The 20,965-nt window shown below is 44.0% G+C and overlaps 1 protein-coding gene across 1 annotated transcript; it reads left to right on the plus strand.

Annotated features, from left to right (window-relative positions):
* The first annotated feature begins 553 nt into the window (after positions 1–553).
* Positions 554–20,312, plus strand: LOC138520647 (keratin, type I cytoskeletal 10-like). The gene is made up of 8 exons (XM_069632942.1): positions 554–733; positions 6,317–6,399; positions 9,546–9,702; positions 10,228–10,389; positions 10,708–10,833; positions 15,663–15,880; positions 16,126–16,219; positions 19,812–20,312. The coding sequence occupies exons 1-8, from the start codon at positions 554–556 to the stop codon at positions 19,833–19,835; spliced, it is 1,044 nt and encodes a 347-aa protein (XP_069489043.1). The 3' UTR covers positions 19,836–20,312.
* The last annotated feature ends 653 nt before the right edge of the window (positions 20,313–20,965 follow it).

The following is a 20,965-nucleotide window of genomic DNA, read 5'->3' on the forward strand; positions in this document are numbered from 1 at the left end:
GTTGTTATGAACAATAATACACAGTAATAAGGCACAGCAAGATAAACCAGCAAGCATGTTATTGCTCAGCCTTGCTAAATAGAAATGTGGAAACAGCAGACCCCTCCCAATTCCCTTTATAAAGGCTAGAAACTCCACACACCTAGTGCCACTTTGAGTCTTGTGCCAAGCTAACGCCATGTCTTTCTCTATCCGCTCCAGCAAAGGAAGTATTGTTCAAAGTAGGGGCAGCAACTCAGTGGGTGGCATTGGTGGCGTGGGGCATGGCATAAGGATAGGGTCTAGTGGGGGCTTCAGTGCCGGATCGGGCTGGCAATATGGATCTGGTGGGGGATTTGATGGTGGCTTCAGCGGGGGATATGGGGGGAGTCACGGAGGAGGATTCGGGGGATTCCAAGGAGCTGGCATGGGCGGCGGTGCTGGCTTTGGAGGGGGAGCTGGTGGTGGCTTTGGTGGCGGAGCCTATGGCATTGGTGGTGGAGGTTTTGGGGGTGGCTTTGGTGGCGGCTCAGTGTTAGTGGACAATGTCTTCAATGCCAATGAGAAGCAGACCATGCAGAACCTCAACGACCGTCTGGCCACCTACCTCGACAAGGTGCGTGACTTGGAGGAGGCCAATGAAGAGTTGGAGAGAAAAATCAGGGAGTGGTACGAGAGAAATCGCCCTTCAACCAGCGGGAGCGTTAAGGACTACAGTAAATACTATGAAATCATTGCAGATCTGCAAAGGCAGGTAAGAGAACTCACCTAAATTGGTATAACTAATATGGCCGTTTCTTTCCACAACACTGAAGCAATCAACAGTGGCATAGTGCAATTGACTAGATGCAAATGTGCAAAGAAGCCTGCAAAGCAAGCCCTCAGACTGGATCCTGGGACGGCCATTTCTGAATGACTATGTGCCACTCTAAAGCAACTGTTGCAAAGTCTCAAGAGCAGGTTGATCACTGGAAAGGGGACATTGTTCACCTGAGACTATATCACTGCACTATGGAGTAGACAACATAACTTTGAAGAGAGGCACAGAAAGGAAATCCCCCACAGACATGTCATGTTAGGTCTATCGTCTGCCATGTAGTGCAGTGGTATAATGTGGCCCTGTGTTTCTGCGAGGAGGTGCCATCAGCTAAACACTATCGGGCTTCCAGTCATGCATCCATTATTGCTGCTGTGTAATAGTTGCTGCGCAGTGTCGAAGTTTCATCCAGAAATGGCTGACCACACCTCCCCATAGGCGTCCTTTTGGGGCTAATTTGGGGGCTACGGTGCATTTGTAGTTAATTGCAATCCTACAAGTTGCCGCTGATCACCACTCCCATGCATGGTACCACTCGTTTAAATTTCAAAGCAGATTGCTTGTGTATACGAGGGTGATATAGAACATGGAACATACGTTTTCTGTTTGTTGGGTTAATGAGCCCAGGAGCCTTAGGTATTAAAAAAATAATACTCCCCTCTACGTCACATCTACTTATTTAATGAGTATTGCCTTTAATTAGGTTTGGATACCTATTTAAATGAAGTGGAAATATATCAAGCTTCCTTGTGACTCGCTCATGAGTCGCTCTCTTACGCGGGTGAGATTCTTGCATAATTATTCATGAACAACTGACGTCAGTACTGATTTGGGGCTTCTTTTCGAGGCTCCACAGGGCCTCCCGTGATTGGTTCATTTCTCGGGATGTATGCCTTTCCTTTGCCCGCATTCACTTCCCCATACATTCACGTTGGCGCGTTTACTCCTCCGTAACTTTACTTCTCCTGGGTTTCATCTCTCCTAGCATTCAAATCTTCATTATGGTGGGTGATCCTCTGTACCCCCCTTCTGTTGTATCCCATATTCTTTCCTGCTGCGACCCCTTGACAGCAATCCTAACCTTAAGCTAACCTTAACCACATCCATGCCTTCCTTCACAATGTGAAGATGCAAACGAAGAAAAGGCATTGAGAAATGAAGGCAGGACAAAGCAAATGCCTGGCCAAGTGAATGTATGACCAAGTAAGTGCAGACAGAGTTTTCTTGGTGAATTAAAGGGGGGAGAGGGAGGTTACCGTTTCTTGATTTCAGTGTATTATAGAATCCAAATCACACGCACATTCTGGGGATGGTACAACGGTTCCATGTGTTTTCACTTCTGTGAAACTGCACGTTTGCATTTTAAAAATGCACTTATCACCACAGTCGTTTTCACCATGTTTGTTTAATTGGGGGCTACAGCCCCCCAGCGTTCATCTAACCCGACACACCACCCCACCCTGCTACCCACCACCCCCAAATCCCCCCAAAGCACCCAAAATAAATCATTGTAAGGGAAAACAGCACGTTTAAAATGCAAACGTGCAGTTTCACGGTGCTGAAACCACGGCATGCGAGACACCACATGTAGGGTGACCAGATTTTTAAAAAACAAACCTGGGACGGGCCATGGAAATAGAAGTAGGACTAAAGAAAATACATATACAGCTCTTGTCCTACTTCTATGTCGCTGGACTGTTGCGGGGTGTGGCGGGGGCCGGGAGGGGGTGTGCTAACAAGCACACTCCTCTCATTGGAGGAGAGTGCCGGAGAGGGGAAGGGGAGGAAATTTCACACCCCAATTCGCACAGGAAAAGTTGCGCCGGGACCCGATTTCGGGATTTCGAAATCGGGTCCCCGCAAAAATAAGTACCGTACACCTCGGGACGTTGGGTGATTTCCCCCAGACTGTCCCTGGGAAAACCCAGACATCTGGTCACCCTAACCACATAAGACGACGACCGCATGCAGTAGTGCATCCATTTAGCTGCCCGCACCCCACTACCGCCCCTCCCTGCCCAAAACAAATTCTCCTCGGATCTCTTTGAGATAGCTCTTTCAAGCAGTAACACCAAATCTTGGCTACGTAGTGTTATTACTAAGCAGTCTTCAGATGGGTAATGCTTTAATTGCATGTCTAAATGCATTGGTGGTGTAATAAAAATGTACCAACCAACAGTGCATTCAGCCACTTGATGTATTTCTGTCTGTGGCACTGACGTCTAGTTAAAAACAAGCTGTGACAAAGCCAACCATTTTGGCTTGTGTGTAGATACTGCTATCTTATGCCCAGGTAATTTTTAAAATGCTCCAGATTTTAAAAATGTCCAATAGGAAAATGCCTATCACATACCTATACTAAAGCCAGAATGTTAGCCACTTTGCACCAGGTAAAACATTCCATCAATCAGGCCCTAAGTGTATTTTGGAAACAGGAGTATCTCTTTGTAAAATAACTGTGTCTTTTCGTTATAGCTACTACATCTTTAGATACACACATATATATTTATATATTATAGGACAGCGATCGCCGCCCTACAGTTATGCTGAAACCTGCATTTATAGACATTTGCCAAATTTCTATTGCTAATAACTAGTAATTTGCTGTACCCACGGTAGTGTAGCATTGAGCCGACTCCCCCACCCCCATAATGGAAATAAGCGAGCAACAATTGTAGCTGTAATCCCATAAAATTCCCCTGGTATTCGACTGATAAGCGGAAAAATGTTCTAAAAATAAAGAGACTTCCCCGTCCTCACAGACTCTCACTATGTGCCCCCCCCTCCTATTTTCCAGGTATCCCAACTCCCCATAATTGATTTAACCATCTCGAACTCCCTCCCGTTTCTCACTATCACTCTTTGGTTATTGTAACAGAGTTTCTTTTCTGGAAAACATTCCTGGCGTTGCTGCAGTAATCTCCTGAGTTTCCCCCGGTATTCGCCCTATAAGCCAAAACTGTTCTACCCGTAATAGGCTCCCCCAACTTTGCATGGTGTTCTGTTTCACCCTCCTAACTCTAGTGTGATGTAATTGAATTATTTTTCCTCCTCCAAATATAATTTTGAGCACTTTTTATTTTTGGTATTATTGCGGGAATCGCTCGAATCGAGCAAAAATACAAATGGTGGCTTTCATTTCTAAAAAGTCTCTCTGCTGTAAAGTTTTGGGAGCAGAGGGCCCCCCTTCTCCAGCAAATATTTTTGACAACTCTTGGACAGATTTACCCCAAACCAGTCAAGGAAATTAAGTCAACAGTGTGTGCCCAAGTTGTTTCTTATTTGGTCCAAATCCGCTCACTGGTTTTCATGCTATGGCTTTTCAAAAATTGCAATTATTCTCTATGGGAAAATAAAGAGTGTAGGCCCAAAAATTCTTTTTTTCGATTTTCTTAATATCTTTTTAATTTTGTAACAAATCTTTCACAAAATGTCCAGTTTGAGGGGCATGTGGCAAACTTGTCTTTGGGAACATTTCATCCAAATCCGTTCCGCAAATTACTAGTTATTAGCAATAGAAATTTGGCAAATGTCTATAAATGCAGGTTTCAGCATAACTGTAGGGCGGCGATCGCTGTCCTATAATATATAAATATATATGTGTGTATCTAAAGATGTAGTAGCTATAACGAAAAGACACAGTTATTTTACAAAGAGATACTCCTGTTTCCAAAATACACTTAGGGCCTGATTGATGGAATGTTTTACCTGGTGCAAAGTGGCTTTTCACTGGTACAAAGTGTCTTTGGAGTGCCACCAAACACCCTGATTCACAGAGCGGTGCAAAGTGTATTTTTGCAGTGGAAAGTCACTTTGCACTGCAAAAGTACTCTTTGCACCGTGAATTGTACCAATTTAGCATGGTGCAAAGAGCACTTTTGCAGTGCAAGTTATTTTGCACCGCAAAAAACACACGTTGCACCGCTCTGTGAATCAGGGTGTTTGGTGGTAGTGCAGAGTCAATTTGTACCAGGGAAAAGCCACTTTGCACCACATAAAACATTCCATCAATCAGCCCCTAAGAGTGTCCACCACAGATATTGTGATATTGTGATATTGTGATATCTCAGGTGTGCGTGAAAAAGAATGACATGTGTATTCAATTCATTTCAAGGAACTTGAAAAGCACACAGTAAGTAGTTAGAGACATGTGGGAACAGAGAAATACAATGATGCATGGGGAAGTTATGTCAAAGGGGGCTTTTGAGAGTGAGAATGAGGCAACTGAACAAGCAAAGAAAGGAAATTGAAAATCCTCAGAAAGGTGCATAAGAGAGGCTACCTCGAGACCAAGATTCTAAGCTACTGGGAATGTCTTTGCACATCATTCCATTCAAGTGTGTTTTACCCCAGATGTGACATCACAAAAGAAAGCAAACGAAGTGTGAATGTTCTCTCTCCCAAACCCAAAGAGAACAGTAAAGCTGCTACTGTTAGGATTCACTGCACTGGAGCACCAGCAACACCCCAGATGTGTGACCTCAATTGTACTCCTAATTAATGTGCAGTTTTAATCCCCAGGCACAGTGAACATGGAACAATGTCTTAGTGCACCCCTTTCCACATAGAGAAACTTCCCTAGATTAGGGCTCTGCAACATGCGACTCTCCAGATGTTGTGAACTACAACTCCCATCAGCACTCGCCAGCATATTCAATGGTGTGGTATTATAGGAGTCATAGTGCAAAACATCCGGAGAGCCACATGATGTAGACCCCTGCCCTAGAAAATCAAAAATTGATAGAAAGAAATGCGTGGGCACATGCTACTCACCATTCTACTCCATCATCTTTAGTTTGGACTATTAGATGGTGGTTTTGACACCTATAAGCCTAAACTATTACATTAGAGATAGAGAGTAATTGCATACGAGGAGGGTCACACAGCCTATAGGAGTTGTTTGGTTATTTGGCCACCCATTGACTTTCAATGGCCATGCTAATCCCTAAGGTCATTCCCACCAAGTTCCTGTCCCTCCTGACCCAAAACACCTCCTCATGGGAACCCTTTGAGCTTGTGTTAATCAACTTTACCATCAAACTTTGCACTTAAAGTGCCGACCAGAGTTGTTTTCAAAGTCTTCTTAGAGTTAACAGCTTAATTGGAGTTGTTAACCCACTACTGGTGTAATGAAAATGTCTTAACCAGGTTTTCCTTCAGCACTCTACATGTCCTTCATTGAAGTCCTGTTAAAACAAGCATTGACAAAGCCAACAGTTTTGGCTTGTGTATAAGTATCAGGCATTTGCCAGGCTCTCCAATTGAATGCCCAGCTACTTGCACCATTTTGCACCTGCCACCATCAATGGCCAGCTCATACCACTACAGCAGTGCCTTGCAAGTGCCTTCCCATGCCTACACAAAAGCCCAAGCTGTTGGCACTGACAGTGCTTGTTTAGCTGGTATATGTCATTGCTGAAGGGGAGCAAACATATATCCCCACTACATACACATGAACTACATAGGTGCACAGTGCCAAACTCCTGATGTTCCTTTCTGTATTTTTTCTCTCCTACTCAGATCATCAAACACACAATTGACAATGCTAAAGTCGTCCTGCAGATTGACAATGCCCGACTGGCTGCTGATGACTTCAAGCTCAAGTATGTAATCATCGGCACTGATGAAAACGGATCTGTGTCTTGTAAACTGGCCCACTTGATCATGTGACCACCTGTACTCTACCTGTTTCTTTCTTTAATGTAAACAGGCCCAACATTTGTGAGACAGTTGATGATATAAACTTGCAAAAGGAGTATATATGCCACCTGGCAACAGGCCAAAATAGCCATGGGCAATATAGCAAGACAGCTCTGTGAATAAGTGCTTGCATCTGGTATGTGTGTGCATGTTGTAGTAACAGGTTCCAATCCCAGCAGGGGTGGCTCAGCTTTTCATCTTTCCAAGATTGAAAATGTGAGCACCATCGGGTTGGCTAACAATAACGCATGCTATCAGTGCCAAGAAACAGTTTTTGATGTGCACTATATTAATTAAGCAATAGGCCCCGAGCTGGGGGGCCATTACTACTTCAGGTAATGCCCTATGGCCCCATTTGCCTTAACGCAGGCCCTAGTGCATTATCTGAAACGGTGATGACCCAGAGTGAGGGGCTTATTGCTATTAGTATACCAGACCATCAACCGGGGTACTAATAGTGTCTTTCTGCGTGTCTCGCACCATTGTGGCCATTAAAAAACAAAGAAAAAAGTCAACAAATTGATAGCCGCCAAGGAACGGGGAGAAGGTCCTTTCTCCATTTCGATGGCAGCCATTGAAAAAAAGAAAAAAGTAAACAAAAAATATAGCCGCCACGGAATGGGAAGAGGGGACTACACAAAGTCCCTTCTCCCTTTTCATGGCAGCCAGGACGTGGCTGCGACCGGCCCGACAATGACTTTGCCGGGCTGGTAACAACCCGGCGAGGGCCAATGAACTTGCTTCTAACAGGCTCATTTGTCCCTCACCGGGTAATAATGTTAAGGTTAAAGATTTTTATACTGCGCACTGATGCCATTTGTGTGGTCTTCAGGCACTCAGGTGGATCTGTAATGCAAGGAGGGAAGGTGAATTGTTAGTAGGGTTAAACGGGAAAAGAGCAAGAGAGCTGTGACGTGCTGTTGTCAGCTTCAGTTCGGAAACACTGTTCGCTGAACACAAATGTGATTTTTGGAAGTTGGGCACCATGTGCTGTTGTGCGTGATTATGTGTGGTTTGTTTTGCTGTTGTGGTATTGTGAAGTACGTGTGGACTGTGGTGCTGTAGAGGTCTGGTTGTGTTAAGTCCAGAGTTTGAGAAGTGTATGCAGAGGAGTGAGTTTGTTAATACGGATTGGTGGTGAAAGTCCTGGAAATCCATCAAAGTGATCCACATCTCCCACCCTAGGAATCTATACAAGTGCGCCACCGCCCGCCCCCGAAGAATCCACCCAAGTGCACCACTCCCCACACCCCAGGAATCAATCCAAAGCATCACACCTGCTCCCTGAAAATCCATCCAAGTGCATCACATCTCCCACCCGCAAAGTTCACCCAACTGCACCCCAACTTACACCACTGAAATCCATCCAAGTTCCTAACACCTCCCACCCCTGGAATCTATCTGACTGTTACACCCCCCGACCCCTGAAAATCAATCTAAGTGCATTGCATTTCCTACTCATTGAAATCCACCTAAGTGCGTCAGATTCCTTAACCCTAACATCCATCCAAGTTCATCACAATTCCCACAACTGAAATGTGTCTAAATGCAGCAACATCCAGACTTGGGCCACCTGGACAGTGGGAAAAATGCCCAAAATGGGGGCACAACAGATACATGGATAAAGGGAGGAATGCCTAAAATGGGGCCACAACAGTAAATGCAGTAAAAGTAACAGCTGGAGTTGGTATACCTGGATAGAATGAGACATGCCTAAAACGGGGGCACAATGGTAAATATTATGCAATGTATATATTGTTATTGCTCGGCAAGCGTGGATTTTATGCAACAGGGTTTTGCATTCTCAAAGTTAGAGGGGCGTACGTATAGTGAGAAATATGAAAGCCTAGATCCTGTTGTGGAAAGCAAGGTTATGATATAATGATATGATAAGTCATTTATAACACGCCTGTACGCAAGTGTTTCTAGGTTGGATCACAATTCAGGATTAAATAAGTGTAACCGCGTCGTAGCTTTGCATCCTTCAGCTCCGCTTTCCGTTCAACAATCTGTAGTAGCTTCCCATTCTCTTCCCAGCAATGGTTTCCAACACATCTATAATGATGCCTTTAGGCTTAACCGTGTGTTTTATTAGCATCGTTCCCATCCAGTGCACCAGGATGCAAACACACCCGCTAATCCAGTACCGTGACCTGGGCATAGCTCTGCCAATGCACCTCACTCTATTGCAGCAGCGTTCTTTGCTATCAAAGGACTTGGGTGCACATCCCCCCCACCCACCCCATACATCCAAACCTGCTGCAGCAGCTGCTACCCCATCCCTGGGGCCCAGCACAGCCCTGTCAGGATATACTGCCTTCCTACGCACCGGCACACTTGGCCATTCCACCCTCTCCAGTGCACTTGCACAGCTCTTCCTCCCCCTGTGCACATGGAGCACGGTGGCCCACCTCTGTTCACTGCTTTAGTAATGCGCCTCACTTCTGACATGTAGTTTTCAGCGGTACTTGGGTGTCATGAACTCCAAACGGATCATACAATGAACACAGTGGTCGAAGTGGGCAGGAGCAGTTGGGAGCAGTGCTCCTCGACTTTAAAAAAAAAAAAAAAGTTTTGCTGTTCATATACTTTTAAAGACATCATCCTGGAATGGTTTCGTTTTAAAATAAAAGTGTAGGAAGAAGTTGAAACGTGCACTTCTGTGCATTGCACTGAACATTCCCTTAAAAAGCAGGTGCATGTGTTTGGGGGGTGGATTTTGCATGAATGAGAGAGGGAGTGGTAATGGGGTTTGTGGGGAGCTGGGGGAGGCCAGCGGGAAATATAGTTCCACTACTATTTTTTGTACACTTCGACCACTGAATGAAAACTGACCTGAAAAGCGAACATCTTTGATTTCCAACCTTTGAGCTCATCACACAGCTCTGAAGATGCGCTTCACCCCTGGCGGGCACTATCTGTCCCATGTCTGATGGGCAATATCAGTCCCCCTGCTAAATGAGTCCAACTCTTTTCTACCTGAAGGCTATAAAACGTATACTGCAACAGGACTCAACTCTACTTTTCCCGCCCCATCACCTTTTCCCAGGTACGAGAATGAGTCGATCCTGCGCCAGAGCGTGGAGGCTGATATTAACGGCCTGCGCAGAGTCCTCGACGAGCTGACCCTCTCCAAGTCCGATCTGGAGGCTCAGTTGGAGTGCCTGAAAGAGGAGATGGCCTACCTCAAGAAGAACCACGAGGAGGTACTGTAGTGTTGTTGAGTCTGAGGCAGGCATGAGGCTAGAGTGGCCATCTTTGCTCTCCAATAATTTGCAGCACTTGTCTCCAAAGCAATGGTCAAAGAGTGAACTGGGGATAGGTTTGAGAAAGTGTCATAGTACTTTGTACCAGAAACACATTTGTTTATGGGGTGGGGGTTTGTTGAGGACCTTATGATTGGGTTTTCTGCAACACGTACAATCATCTTAGAAATGCAGAGCAATGGAAGGTGCAGAGCAAGGCTAGGGGACAAAGGCGTAGCCAGGGTAGGACCTGAGCAAGCAAGGCCAACTCAAAATCTGTAAATCCCCACGCAGCAGCACAACGTTTTTTTTCTCCTCTATTTGGCCAAACTTGTCAAATGTGCAGTGTTCCATATGAAAGGTCGAGAGGCTCTCAAATCTGTAATGGTGGGATGGTGCCGGACTAGAGAGTAGTTCAATTGTCTTTGCTCTTCCTACAGCACAGCAGTAGGACATCTTGAAAACTTTAACACTTTTTCCTCCAAGGAGATGAAATCCAGGCACAGCACGGAGACGGGCGATGTGACTGTGGAGATGGACGCTGCACCGGGCACCAACCTGCTCAAGTGTCTGAATGACATGAGGGGGGAGTATGAGCAGCTGGCCGACAAGAATCGTAGAGATGCTGAAGAGCGATTCCTGCAGCAGGTGAGCATGAATCATGAAGTGGGATGCTTGACCTTTGCTCAGAGTAAGACAGGTCAGTGGGGTAACATGCCTTACACACTTCCTGGTGTGATCTGTAAGTTCCAGGTCTAAGTCTTAGCTCCATATTTCATAGGTTGATCAAATGAGTTTTGTTTGATTGGGTGGCAGTACCCTCTATGAGTACATCTCTTTGAGGATGTTTTTTCACTCTAGTAGGGTGCCTAACTAAATGTTTTGGCTCTAATGAAATATGTGCAAAAGGAAAGGCAACTGTGGCGAACTCGACAAGTGAAGGCGCAATCAATTCCTCTCTTTCAGTGTGCCGAGCTGAAAAAGGAGATTTCTGTTGGAGTGGTGCAGGTGCAGAGCAGCAAATCAGAGATCTCTGAGCTGAGGCGCACTCTGCAGGCCTTGGAGATGGAGCTACAGGCCCAGTTGGCCATGGTAGGTCACTGGCTCATACAATGAATTTGATGTGAGGAGTGCAAAAGTAGCATGTCTACCGACACCTTCTCTGACACAGTGTTCTATGATATCCTCTGGTGCACTTAGAATGTTAGCTGAGGGTTCCTTCAGCTCTTTGCTCGCCGTCCCCATTATTTTTCAGACAGCCTAGCCTCTTGTCTAGGATGCTGGTCAAAGTGAGAGCTGGAGGCCTAGAAACTCAGAAAACAGACTCATCAAATCTCCAGTAAATTGCCTTTCTAAAGCTAGACTTGACTCTCCAAACCCCCAAATAATATGTCAATAATTTACTGTGAAAATCATCATGAGTAAAAGTCTTTTCTAGGTATTTGTTATTGATATCCAAGTGGATTCTGCTGTCTGGCTCATTGAAGAGCACATAACTAACTCAATCCGTGTTTCTTATATACTGTAAATTGCATGGTCCTATTGAAACAATGTATTCACCCTCAATTACATCAAGGAGAACCAAACATAATTATTGTATGCACTGGTTTTCTATAGATTCACTGTTTTATAAAAGGAAAGCACTGCCTGTGTTACGGTGGTTTCAAAACAGCATGAAACAATTGTGTAGCTGAAATTTGACCGTAGAATAGGCCACTTAACCTAACAAGCTGCACATGCCACAGAACCACCCAGTACCTCTTGGTCGAATTTCACCTACAGCTCAGAGTGACTGAGCAATGGATTGTGGGTATGCAGATTAGCTCAAAAGCATCCTTTTCGCTACCGAAAACGTATCTAATGGTAGAAAAGATAGTGTGAGAACCAGTGGTCTACGTGTACGAAAAGAAGTAGTGGAACTATGTTCCCTGATGGCCTGCACCCACGATCCTCCCGCGTACAAATTCAACCCTCAAACACAAATACTATTTAAGGGATTGTTCAGTGCAGTGCACTAAATTGCAAGTTTCAACTACTTCCTACACTTTTATTTTAAAACGAAACCATTCCGTAACAGTTTCTTTTTTTTTTTTTTTAATAGAGGAACTGTAAAACATTTTTTGAAAAGTAGAGGAGCACCGCTCCCAACCGCTCCCTCCCGCCCATTTCGAACACTGTTTGGAACACAAAACCTCTTTACCTGGTAAACATTGTGTATAACTTAAGAGAATGCAAACACACACAACTCATGCTAATGCTTTAGCAAAACATAAAATGAAGCTGGAATTGCAGAACTGCAAGTTGATATTATAGAGCTGCAGTGTGTCTCAAAATTGGCTTGGCGTTCCAGGATGATGTCAAGTGGATCTCTGTTTTATGAGGGACATAAGTCACACCAGAGTTAATTATAAGATTTAACAAGGGAATTAGTTCAAATTGATGCTTTTGTTGATGTTACAATAATGTTCATTCCCCGTAACTTTATTTGAATTGAAATTTACAATTCAATAAAGTACATACCACATTAACAACACAGAAAGCAAAAAGGAAGAGCGCATAAAACCACAATCCCATATCCCATATACCATATACCTTATGATGAATAAGTCAGAGCATCTAATGTAGTATATTTAAGGCAAATAGCTTTTCTCATACATGTGTTCAGCAGCAATCATTTATGGAATTGGATATTATAAAGGAAAGTCGTATGTCTCTTATATTGATGGTTACAAGAGAGGTTTGGGGTGTGGGGTCCGTGACAAAAGGCCCTACTCTTTCCAGATACATACAGGGGTTTCCGCCAAGCTATTGTTCTCCCACTCCAAAGGATGCCCCAGAAGGATTGATTTGGGGCAAGCAAAAGCAGCGCTTTTCCTTCATAAGTTAAACTCATTACACCAAACCTTGATTTCTCTCACTCTTCTGATAAGACTTCATTGCAAATCCGTTTCCATATCTTCAATTAGGCTATGGATCAACAACTTACGATCGATGACATGTTATTGATATGTTCATCTTCATTGACTTAATCTATGGCTAAAGATATGGTTCCATGTGTAAATATCCCCGCAAAAATATCGGCATACAATAAATATCCCCATATTTTTGCGGCAATATTAAGGAATGGAACCTGCGGGGGAAATACCCCCGCAACCCCACATTATTTTTAAAGGAGCGGGGGACACCCCCTGCAACTCCTGCTCTCAAAAACCCCAAAAATGACCCCCCCCAAAAGATTTCACCTAGGGCAGTTCCAGACGACCATATATACGTCATTATTTTTGGTGGGGATAATATGTAGTGATATCAAAGATATAGACTAACATGGCCTGACTTTAGAGACTCAATCTTAATATAACCACAAAGAATGAATTTCAGATCAGTAATGGCCTTTGTAATTTATGGTGTGATACTGGCCACATTTTGGGCCAGTTACCTATATGACATAAGGAGGTCCTATATGCAATACTATGAAAGAACCACACATGTAACGTCATTCGGGGTTTCTCTCTGCAAGTTCAATACATTTGCGACCTCCTTTCTTGGACTGTCGTACCATAATGTCCTCTTCTTTTCAGATATCGAAAGCGATTGGTTCCTTGGAGTTTTACACAATTATGAGGGAAGTGATCATCATGCTTATCAAGCACCAGCACCATTTAAAAAAATTGTACAATACAAATTTAAAGAAGACACACACAAGCCACATTTGACAAGTCAGCAGTACACATATGTCCACCCCACTTTGTCAAAAGCCTTTTCTGCATAAATAGGCACCTGAGGCACCGAATGTATAGCTAGTGCAAAAGAAAACGTTGATACGAGCATGAAGTTACTGTGGCCTGAACTACACTGCTTAGACGCCCATCTGGCCTCTCTTTGAGTCTACACTGACAGGCCGCTTTGAAAACAGAAGGCACATTTCATGTTGTCCTACTACACTTCTTAGGACGAACTATAGAAGTGTCCATACATTTGCTAAATTCTAGGTGTGCGTAGACCACTGTTTGTGTGCTAGAAATGTAGAAGACCTTTTGCAGAATTCAGATGGGAATAGCCGTCGAAGTGCACAAATAGTGGAAAATGGTCTGCTATCATGACCCTGCTGTCCAAAAGCCCCAACGCCACACCCGGTTCAACGTGCAATCCAACCCCACAGCAGACACAGGATGTGAACTTGGGTCTATCTAATAGTATTTTCCAGACAGTCGTTTGTCTGTTTGTTTGTTTGTTTTTTGTAATGGCTGTTGCACTTTATAATATGTTTGAACTGTCCAACGTAAATCTTGTAATAATTGCACGGTGACTTTGCACTGCTGAAAAGTGACTTTGCGCTGTGACACAGCTCTGATTCATGGAACTGTGCAAAACGTTTTTCTGCAGCTCAAACTCCTTGCAAAAGTCATTTTGCACTGCAAACATGACTTTGTGCTGACTTTACACTGCAAAAAGCCACTTCGCGCAGTTCCATGAATCAGGATTTGCGTCGGCAGTGCAAAGTCATTTTTCAGCAGTGCAAAATCGCTTTGAACCGTGCAAAAATTCCATTATTTGGGCCCAAGTTATCAATTTAACCAGAAGCAAGCTACACGACGTACGACAATAAGACAACACATGAAGAGTACAACACAAGAAAAATGCAACACACTAGTACACTAATCTCACAAAGGTTCCTTACAAAGTAGTGATGCACATATAACAGATAAAAAAACAATTATATGCATATAGCTACAAAGTTCAGCAATTTAAACAGAGTTTAAAGACAGTTCCATTTAATGCAAAATGTGTTCTCTTCGTATTTTAATGCACTTTCTCACTGAATGAGTTCTGCCATCTAACTGCCCATGGCCCCTTCATCTCAGGTTGCATTCCCTTGTTCTGAGACTACTGAGCTGTTCCTGGGTGGAGTGACCATTCACTCATAGTACATTTTTCTTCCAGCATCGCATCCCTGTAAACATCTGCTGTTTAAATTGCCACAATTATTGGCGTTCACAGACGAGCCTTTGCAAATAATTGGGGGGACTTGCCACACCCTCTTCTTTTTGCGTCATTTTGCTTTTCTAAAAACACTCAGTGCGGCTTTGGCGGTGCCCTGTTCTGACTTAGTCATTTGTAAAAAACAAACAAAATCTCCCACTGTCAGGCATTGCAATTACATATAATGGAGTCAATCACTGATAACGACACGAGGACCCAACAACGCAGTTAGCTTAGGACACAGACAGATCATCTGAAAATCCCAGGGGATATATCTCAACAAATGTGGATCCATCAGCAAAAAATTCACGATTGGGTCATTCTTTCCCTTACTTACCTGTGTCCTCTGCCTCTAACCCTCTGAAGGCCCTTGTCATGTTCGTACATGGGTACCTATAACAGCCTATCCTTCTATGTCGGGGTTCTGCAACCTTTGGCTCTCCATTTGTTTCAGACTACAATTCCCATGCTGTCTGGCTAATGACTATGCTGGATAGGGATGATGGGAGTTCTTGTCCAAAACATCCTGAGAGCTAAAGCCTGCAGACCCCTGTCCCAAATGTATACATTTGACTATTCCCTAGTTATGTATGCCCTTATTGTAGAGTCCTAGATTGCTAAACTACTAGGTGTGCACTACTTTAAACCCATTGCATGCTGCCTCACATAAGGTGATCTCTGAGACATGTCTTGCCTATTAATAATAACTTTACAAGTGATTAATTCATTATGTTTATAACCCAGGGTCAACTCAGGGTTATAAGTTCTATTCTTGGCAAGGTGATCCCAGGCTGCACCCCTATAAAGGAGCACCAGGTCTTTGTGGGAGTACTATGTCGTGGCCTGTGGCAAAGCGCTTCTCTCAGTGCTTGCAGCGGTAGGGGACAAACAATGGATAAACGATGGCTCCATATTCACATTTCTCCATTATCTTGGATTAGAAACAATCTCTGGAATCCGGCCTGGTAGAGACGGAGGGCGGCTACTGTACTCAACTCTCTCAGCTCCAAATGAGAATCAGCAGCTTGGAGGAACAGCTGAGCCAGCTCCGTCTAGAGATGGAAGATCAAAGTGCAGACTACAACCGGCTTCTGGACATCAAGAGCCGCCTGGAGAAGGAGATTGAGACCTACCGGAACCTGCTGGATGGCGAGGGCGGGTAAGGAAGGATCCATTCATCTAAAAGGTCTCTTGCCCGCTATCTACAATATGAAGGGCGTCATGTATGCAATACCATGCGGTTCAAGCTGGAGACTACATTCAATCAGAATGTAGTCTCCGATAAGCATTATCCATGTCATTTCACAACAATTAAAATGTGTTGGATGCTGGCAAATGGGGATATTGTATGTTCAATATGTTCATGATCTCACAGCCTAATGAATGTTTTCACCTATATTACAGGATTTCTGGATCCGGAGGAGGTTCGTCTTCAAGTTGGTCTCGTTCGGGAGGAACCACTTCTGGTGGGGGCTCATCATCATTTAGCTCAAAATCGGTAGGTTCCGCTATTCACATTTTGGGAGCCTTGGGTTCCACTGGTCCAGGTTCAAGATCTCATATAGGTTCTGGTCATTGGGTATCTTGTCCCGGGTAATGTTCTAAAGATATGGAATCAGGGGTTTGGGTGGGGGTTAATCGATTCAAGGTTCTCCATCTAGTAGAGATTCCGATCCAGTCAGACCACCAGTTTTGGGGCAACCAATGCCAGAGGAACCTCAAGTGCTGATGAATCCACAGCTGAAAATGTAGACACTGGGTATTATGTAGGCTACAATTCAGGTTCTCGGAGAACACGAACCGGCAGTGGGGAACCTGGAGGCTGCAGCACTCACTCTGGTAAGGATAATTGGTGGTGTCTGGTGAGTTGGCTTTGCAAGCAGGGATACACCTTCTGAAAAGGAGGCCATGAAATGGACAGACCGATTGATTGATCTTTGTATGCTCTTTGATAGACCTTGCTGCAAAGGTGATACAGGTGGGGGATCTAATATATGAACACAGGTCTACCATTGTAGACAAAGAGCCAAAGTGATTATCTTTGCTTTAGAAGGACAACCAAGACAATCCTCTTAGATGGAGTCACATCACATCACTCAGAGGTAGTCAGTTGATAGGAGCACTGGAGTGGGATAAAGTCAGAGAAAACATGTCAAGTGTGCATGATGCTCTACACTGAGCTTTAGTCCTCTGGGATGAAGTGCCAAGCTATGTTGGTGCTTACAGGGTCATTCGCAAAAATACTGGAAGAGCATTTCAGAATCTTATTTCCAGCACTTGCAGAGTCCAAATTGCCTCTTGACATAGTAGCACCGTGTTTTGTTTGTCTGCTTCCCTTTATCCCCATCCTACACTTCCCCTTCTCCCCCTGTCCACTTTGTCATGTTTCAGCTCTTGCATGATCCGAATTGTCTCATGACAAAATAGGAACGTTTTTTGTTCGTCTTCTCCCCTGTTTGTCCCCATCCTACACACCCCCAAATCCCCTCTCCCGTTATTCTTATTTTCGGCACTTGCATGATCTGAATGCCTCAAGACCTAGTAGGAACGTTTTTGTTTTAGTTTTTTCCCCTCTAACCCCCTCGCTTGATGTGCCTTGAAACATCATTTTCTGTATAGGTGCATTATAAATAACAAACAAATAAATAAATAAATAAATAAATAAATAAATAAATACATACATACATACATACATACATACATACATACATACATATTGAGTAGTAAGCAAAGGAGAGATCAGAACCTCAAACTTCAGTGAAGATGGAGTGCCTTTTGTATGAATGTGCTATTCTGATTCAGGGAGTGGTTGTCACCTAGTAACATAATAACCATCTTTATGTTACTTTAGCAAAAGAGTTTCTATAGCTAGGGATGTGTAACACCAGGGAGCTTCACTGTTGCCAACTTGAGGACATGGAATGAAAAAAGACTTTTAACTTTGTGCAGTTTTCGATGATTTTACGCTGGCAAATAATCTACAACTAAATCAATTTCAATGTTTAAACACATTTTCATATTCTTATATGGGGATATTAATTTTAAATGACTTAATTAAAATAACATGAAAGTATAGATGTTATAAATATTCAATGAACAAAAGCATCTACATAATAAATATTGTACCTAATTTATATATGTTTATATAAATATTCACTGAAAAAACCTTAGTTAAGTTCCATTTATGTTTTGCAGATTTAACGCAACAAAAGCCTTAAAATGTAATGGCTGTCGGAAGTCATGACCACTAAACTCAGCACACTCCCGTTGATGCCCCCCATAATGCCATGTACCCAGAAAGCAGTTTTGAATGTCATTGTCAATCCCTTCTCTTAATATATGCATGTGCTCATGGGCTTTGAAATTGGGACCCACTGATTTAAGCTGGTCATGACTTCCCACAAACGCTGAATTTCAAGGGCTTTGTTGTGTTAAATCTGCACAACCTTACTGAACCTTAACTAAGGTATTTTTAATTGAATTTCTTGGGTTTTATTATATCACAGTATTTACGTAGGCCGTGTCCACGCTACATGTTCCCCCAATATGTTTCCTTTGGACTCACTAGGTGACCATGACCCTTGGCCATGACTATTATACGTGTCTTTCGTGCCCACTAGCCAGGGCCTTTGGCCGTGTCCACTGTATATTGTAAAATGCTACCCAAGCACTATCCATGGCCTTCAGCCATTTGGCCATGACCACTGTACATGTTCTCACAATATGTCTCTTTTGGACTCACTAAGCATGTCTTTCGGACCCATTATCTAGGGCCTTCATTCCTGGCCAGTGAGAACAGCCTTGACTGTGCCCACTTTATACCCACTTTATATTTAACAACATTACCTTTCTTTCTTACTCTAGCCATAGCCTTCATCTGTGACCATCAGCCCCTGTCGTCGGCTGTGGCCCTTTTATATGTTACCCCAATAGCTTTCTTCTGGTCCCACTAAACATGGCCTTTGGCCATGGCCACTCTACATATTGCTCCAATAGCTTTCATAAACGGGCCCAATAGCAATGGCCTTCGGCTGTGGCCACACGACTAGCTTTCTTTTGGGCACACTAGCCATGGTCTATGACCATGGCAAATGGCGACAGCCTTTGGTCGTGTTCACTTTCCATACTGCACGCCTTCACATGTTGCCCCAATAGGTTTTGTTGTGGCCCACTAGCCATGACCTTTGGCGTATCCACTTTCCATATTGCACAAGAGTGTGGGAGCCCCTTCACTGAGAACAAACTTGGTTAAAATAACCTGTTGTATTACATTTCTTCCATGTTTTAGCTCTCTGTACCCTTCACAGAGGAGAAATATCCATTTGCATATCAGCCTGGTCCCACCCACAAGGGCAGTCCAGCACCGAAATGCTTGTCAAATCTCTTCTGAACACCATCTGCAACCCCATACACATGTTTCAGCCTTGTTGGGCCTCTTCAGTGAGGTGAAGCTGAGCCCCTTTAAAGCACATTGCACCCTTCGGTTCCTTAAAGTAACCCGGTAATCATTTCCTTCAGCCACACCCATTACCCCACCTCACTGAAGCTGTAAAATTCCACTTTTTTTGTATTAATCATCCCTCTTCGTTAAATGTCTGCAAATAACTGTGGCTATCTGTAAAAAGCGTGCAAAATCCCAAACTCTTCAGTGCCCTCCCAGGCACTCATCAAGTACCCCCTCCTCTTACTATGCACCCTCCACTCCCGTCAAGCCTGTTTCCCATCCCTAGCCCTCTCCCATTCCCCCACAATTTGTCGTTTCATCTGACCCACTTTCATTCATGATCCTGTGTTCTACTATAGCCGCAGTTATTCCCAGTATGACCCTGGTTGTGTGAAAATGTTCGATCTGCGAACTTGGTCCCAGGCCCCTACCCGACTCCCCAATTCCTCATGCTGTCCTCTTTGCCCCTCCTCAGAGTCGACCTGCATCAGTACACCCACAAATAAAAGAACATATCTTATTTACATAACATAAGGTCAAAATGTTCTTGCATATGCAATGTTTCTGTTACTTGTGATGAATGCCGTTCCTTCTGTATGATTGTCCCAGCTCATGTGTTCCTCTGTTCTAATTTCTTTTCTCTTAGAGCATAACAAAGCAAGTAAGATAACGAAATTCCTTGGACTCCTCATTGGTGACGAAGCTGTGTTAAAGACCTTCCTTCCGGAACCGGAAGAGCAGATTGAATAGCATGTGCACTGCAGGACTGGAATGCTTCCTCTCCTTACTTTAGCATTAATCTGGGAATGGGGAGACGTTTATGCTACAGCTTCTTCTTTACATCTTCGCCTACACTAACACATTGTGTGTGAAGTAAAACAGTGTTTTATGTCACACAAACAAAGCTATCAAGAGAACAGACGCAAAAATTGACTTTGTCTATGCAATGACCAAAAACAGCATCCTGCAAGTTCTCCTCCACCAGAGTTCATTCCAGGAATGGCACGAGTGCCAATGTTTTCTAAGCTCTGTGCCCGAGATCATGTCTCCAATGCATTAATATGCCAATATGATCATGTGTGTTTGTCTCTGCGCTGTCACAAAATCTGAAACAGTAACGGTTGCTTTTAATTTCTTTAACCAATCAATAAATGGGTGTTTCTGTTGCAAATTAATCATAGTTTGTTGGCATGAACTGTCTGCGCATTAAATCAGAAGGATTTTATACCTTTTCGTTTGCATGTGAGGGCTTGGCCTAGCATGCTCAGCCAAGATGTGTGAAGTCACCAGCCTTCGGGCTTCAAAGCCGCTCCCTGGATTCTGGGAACTATCCTGGCACAGAGGCAGTTGCTGAACCAAGCAGCACAAGCAGACTGCATTTGAGGATGCAGAGTCCTGTTCACACATCTCAAAGTCGTTCACATCCCATTGGGTCGTTTGGGTGCATCTGGGGCTGATCACACAACCAACCACTCCTTGCATGTGCTTCACAGAAGTACATAGACCTGACAAAACACAGACGAACCGCTGATTCACTACTGTCACCCTACCTAACGTCTGTTGCTTGACCCACCGCCTGTGCGGTCCCACAAATCCCACCAGAAAGAAGCGGCCATCTCCCTGACCTACCTACATCTGCTTCATCGGTACAACCTGGCCCAAATGTCCTCCCACCTCCCCGCATTTCAAGACTCCTCATTCTCTATTTTCCTTTTACCACCATGGACCCAAGTCCTCAAACCCCAGGTGTGTGCCTATTAAGTGCTCTGGAAAAGCCTTGGCACTAGGAAGCCACTTGGA

The sequence above is a fragment of the Ambystoma mexicanum genome, chromosome 13, assembly GCF_040938575.1.
Source record: "Ambystoma mexicanum isolate Mex_15411 chromosome 13, UKY_AmexF1_1, whole genome shotgun sequence".
Lineage (NCBI taxonomy): Eukaryota > Metazoa > Chordata > Amphibia > Caudata > Ambystomatidae > Ambystoma > Ambystoma mexicanum.

Coding starts and splice junctions, on each gene's coding strand:
- LOC138520647 (XM_069632942.1), top strand. CDS start 554: ATGCAGAACCTCAACGACCGTCTGGCCACCTACCTCGACAAGGTGCGT. Junction 6,400..9,545: donor GCTGATGACTTCAAGCTCAA/GTATGTAATCAT, acceptor ACCTTTTCCCAG/GTACGAGAATGAGTCGATCC. Junction 10,390..10,707: donor AAGAGCGATTCCTGCAGCAG/GTGAGCATGAAT, acceptor CCTCTCTTTCAG/TGTGCCGAGCTGAAAAAGGA.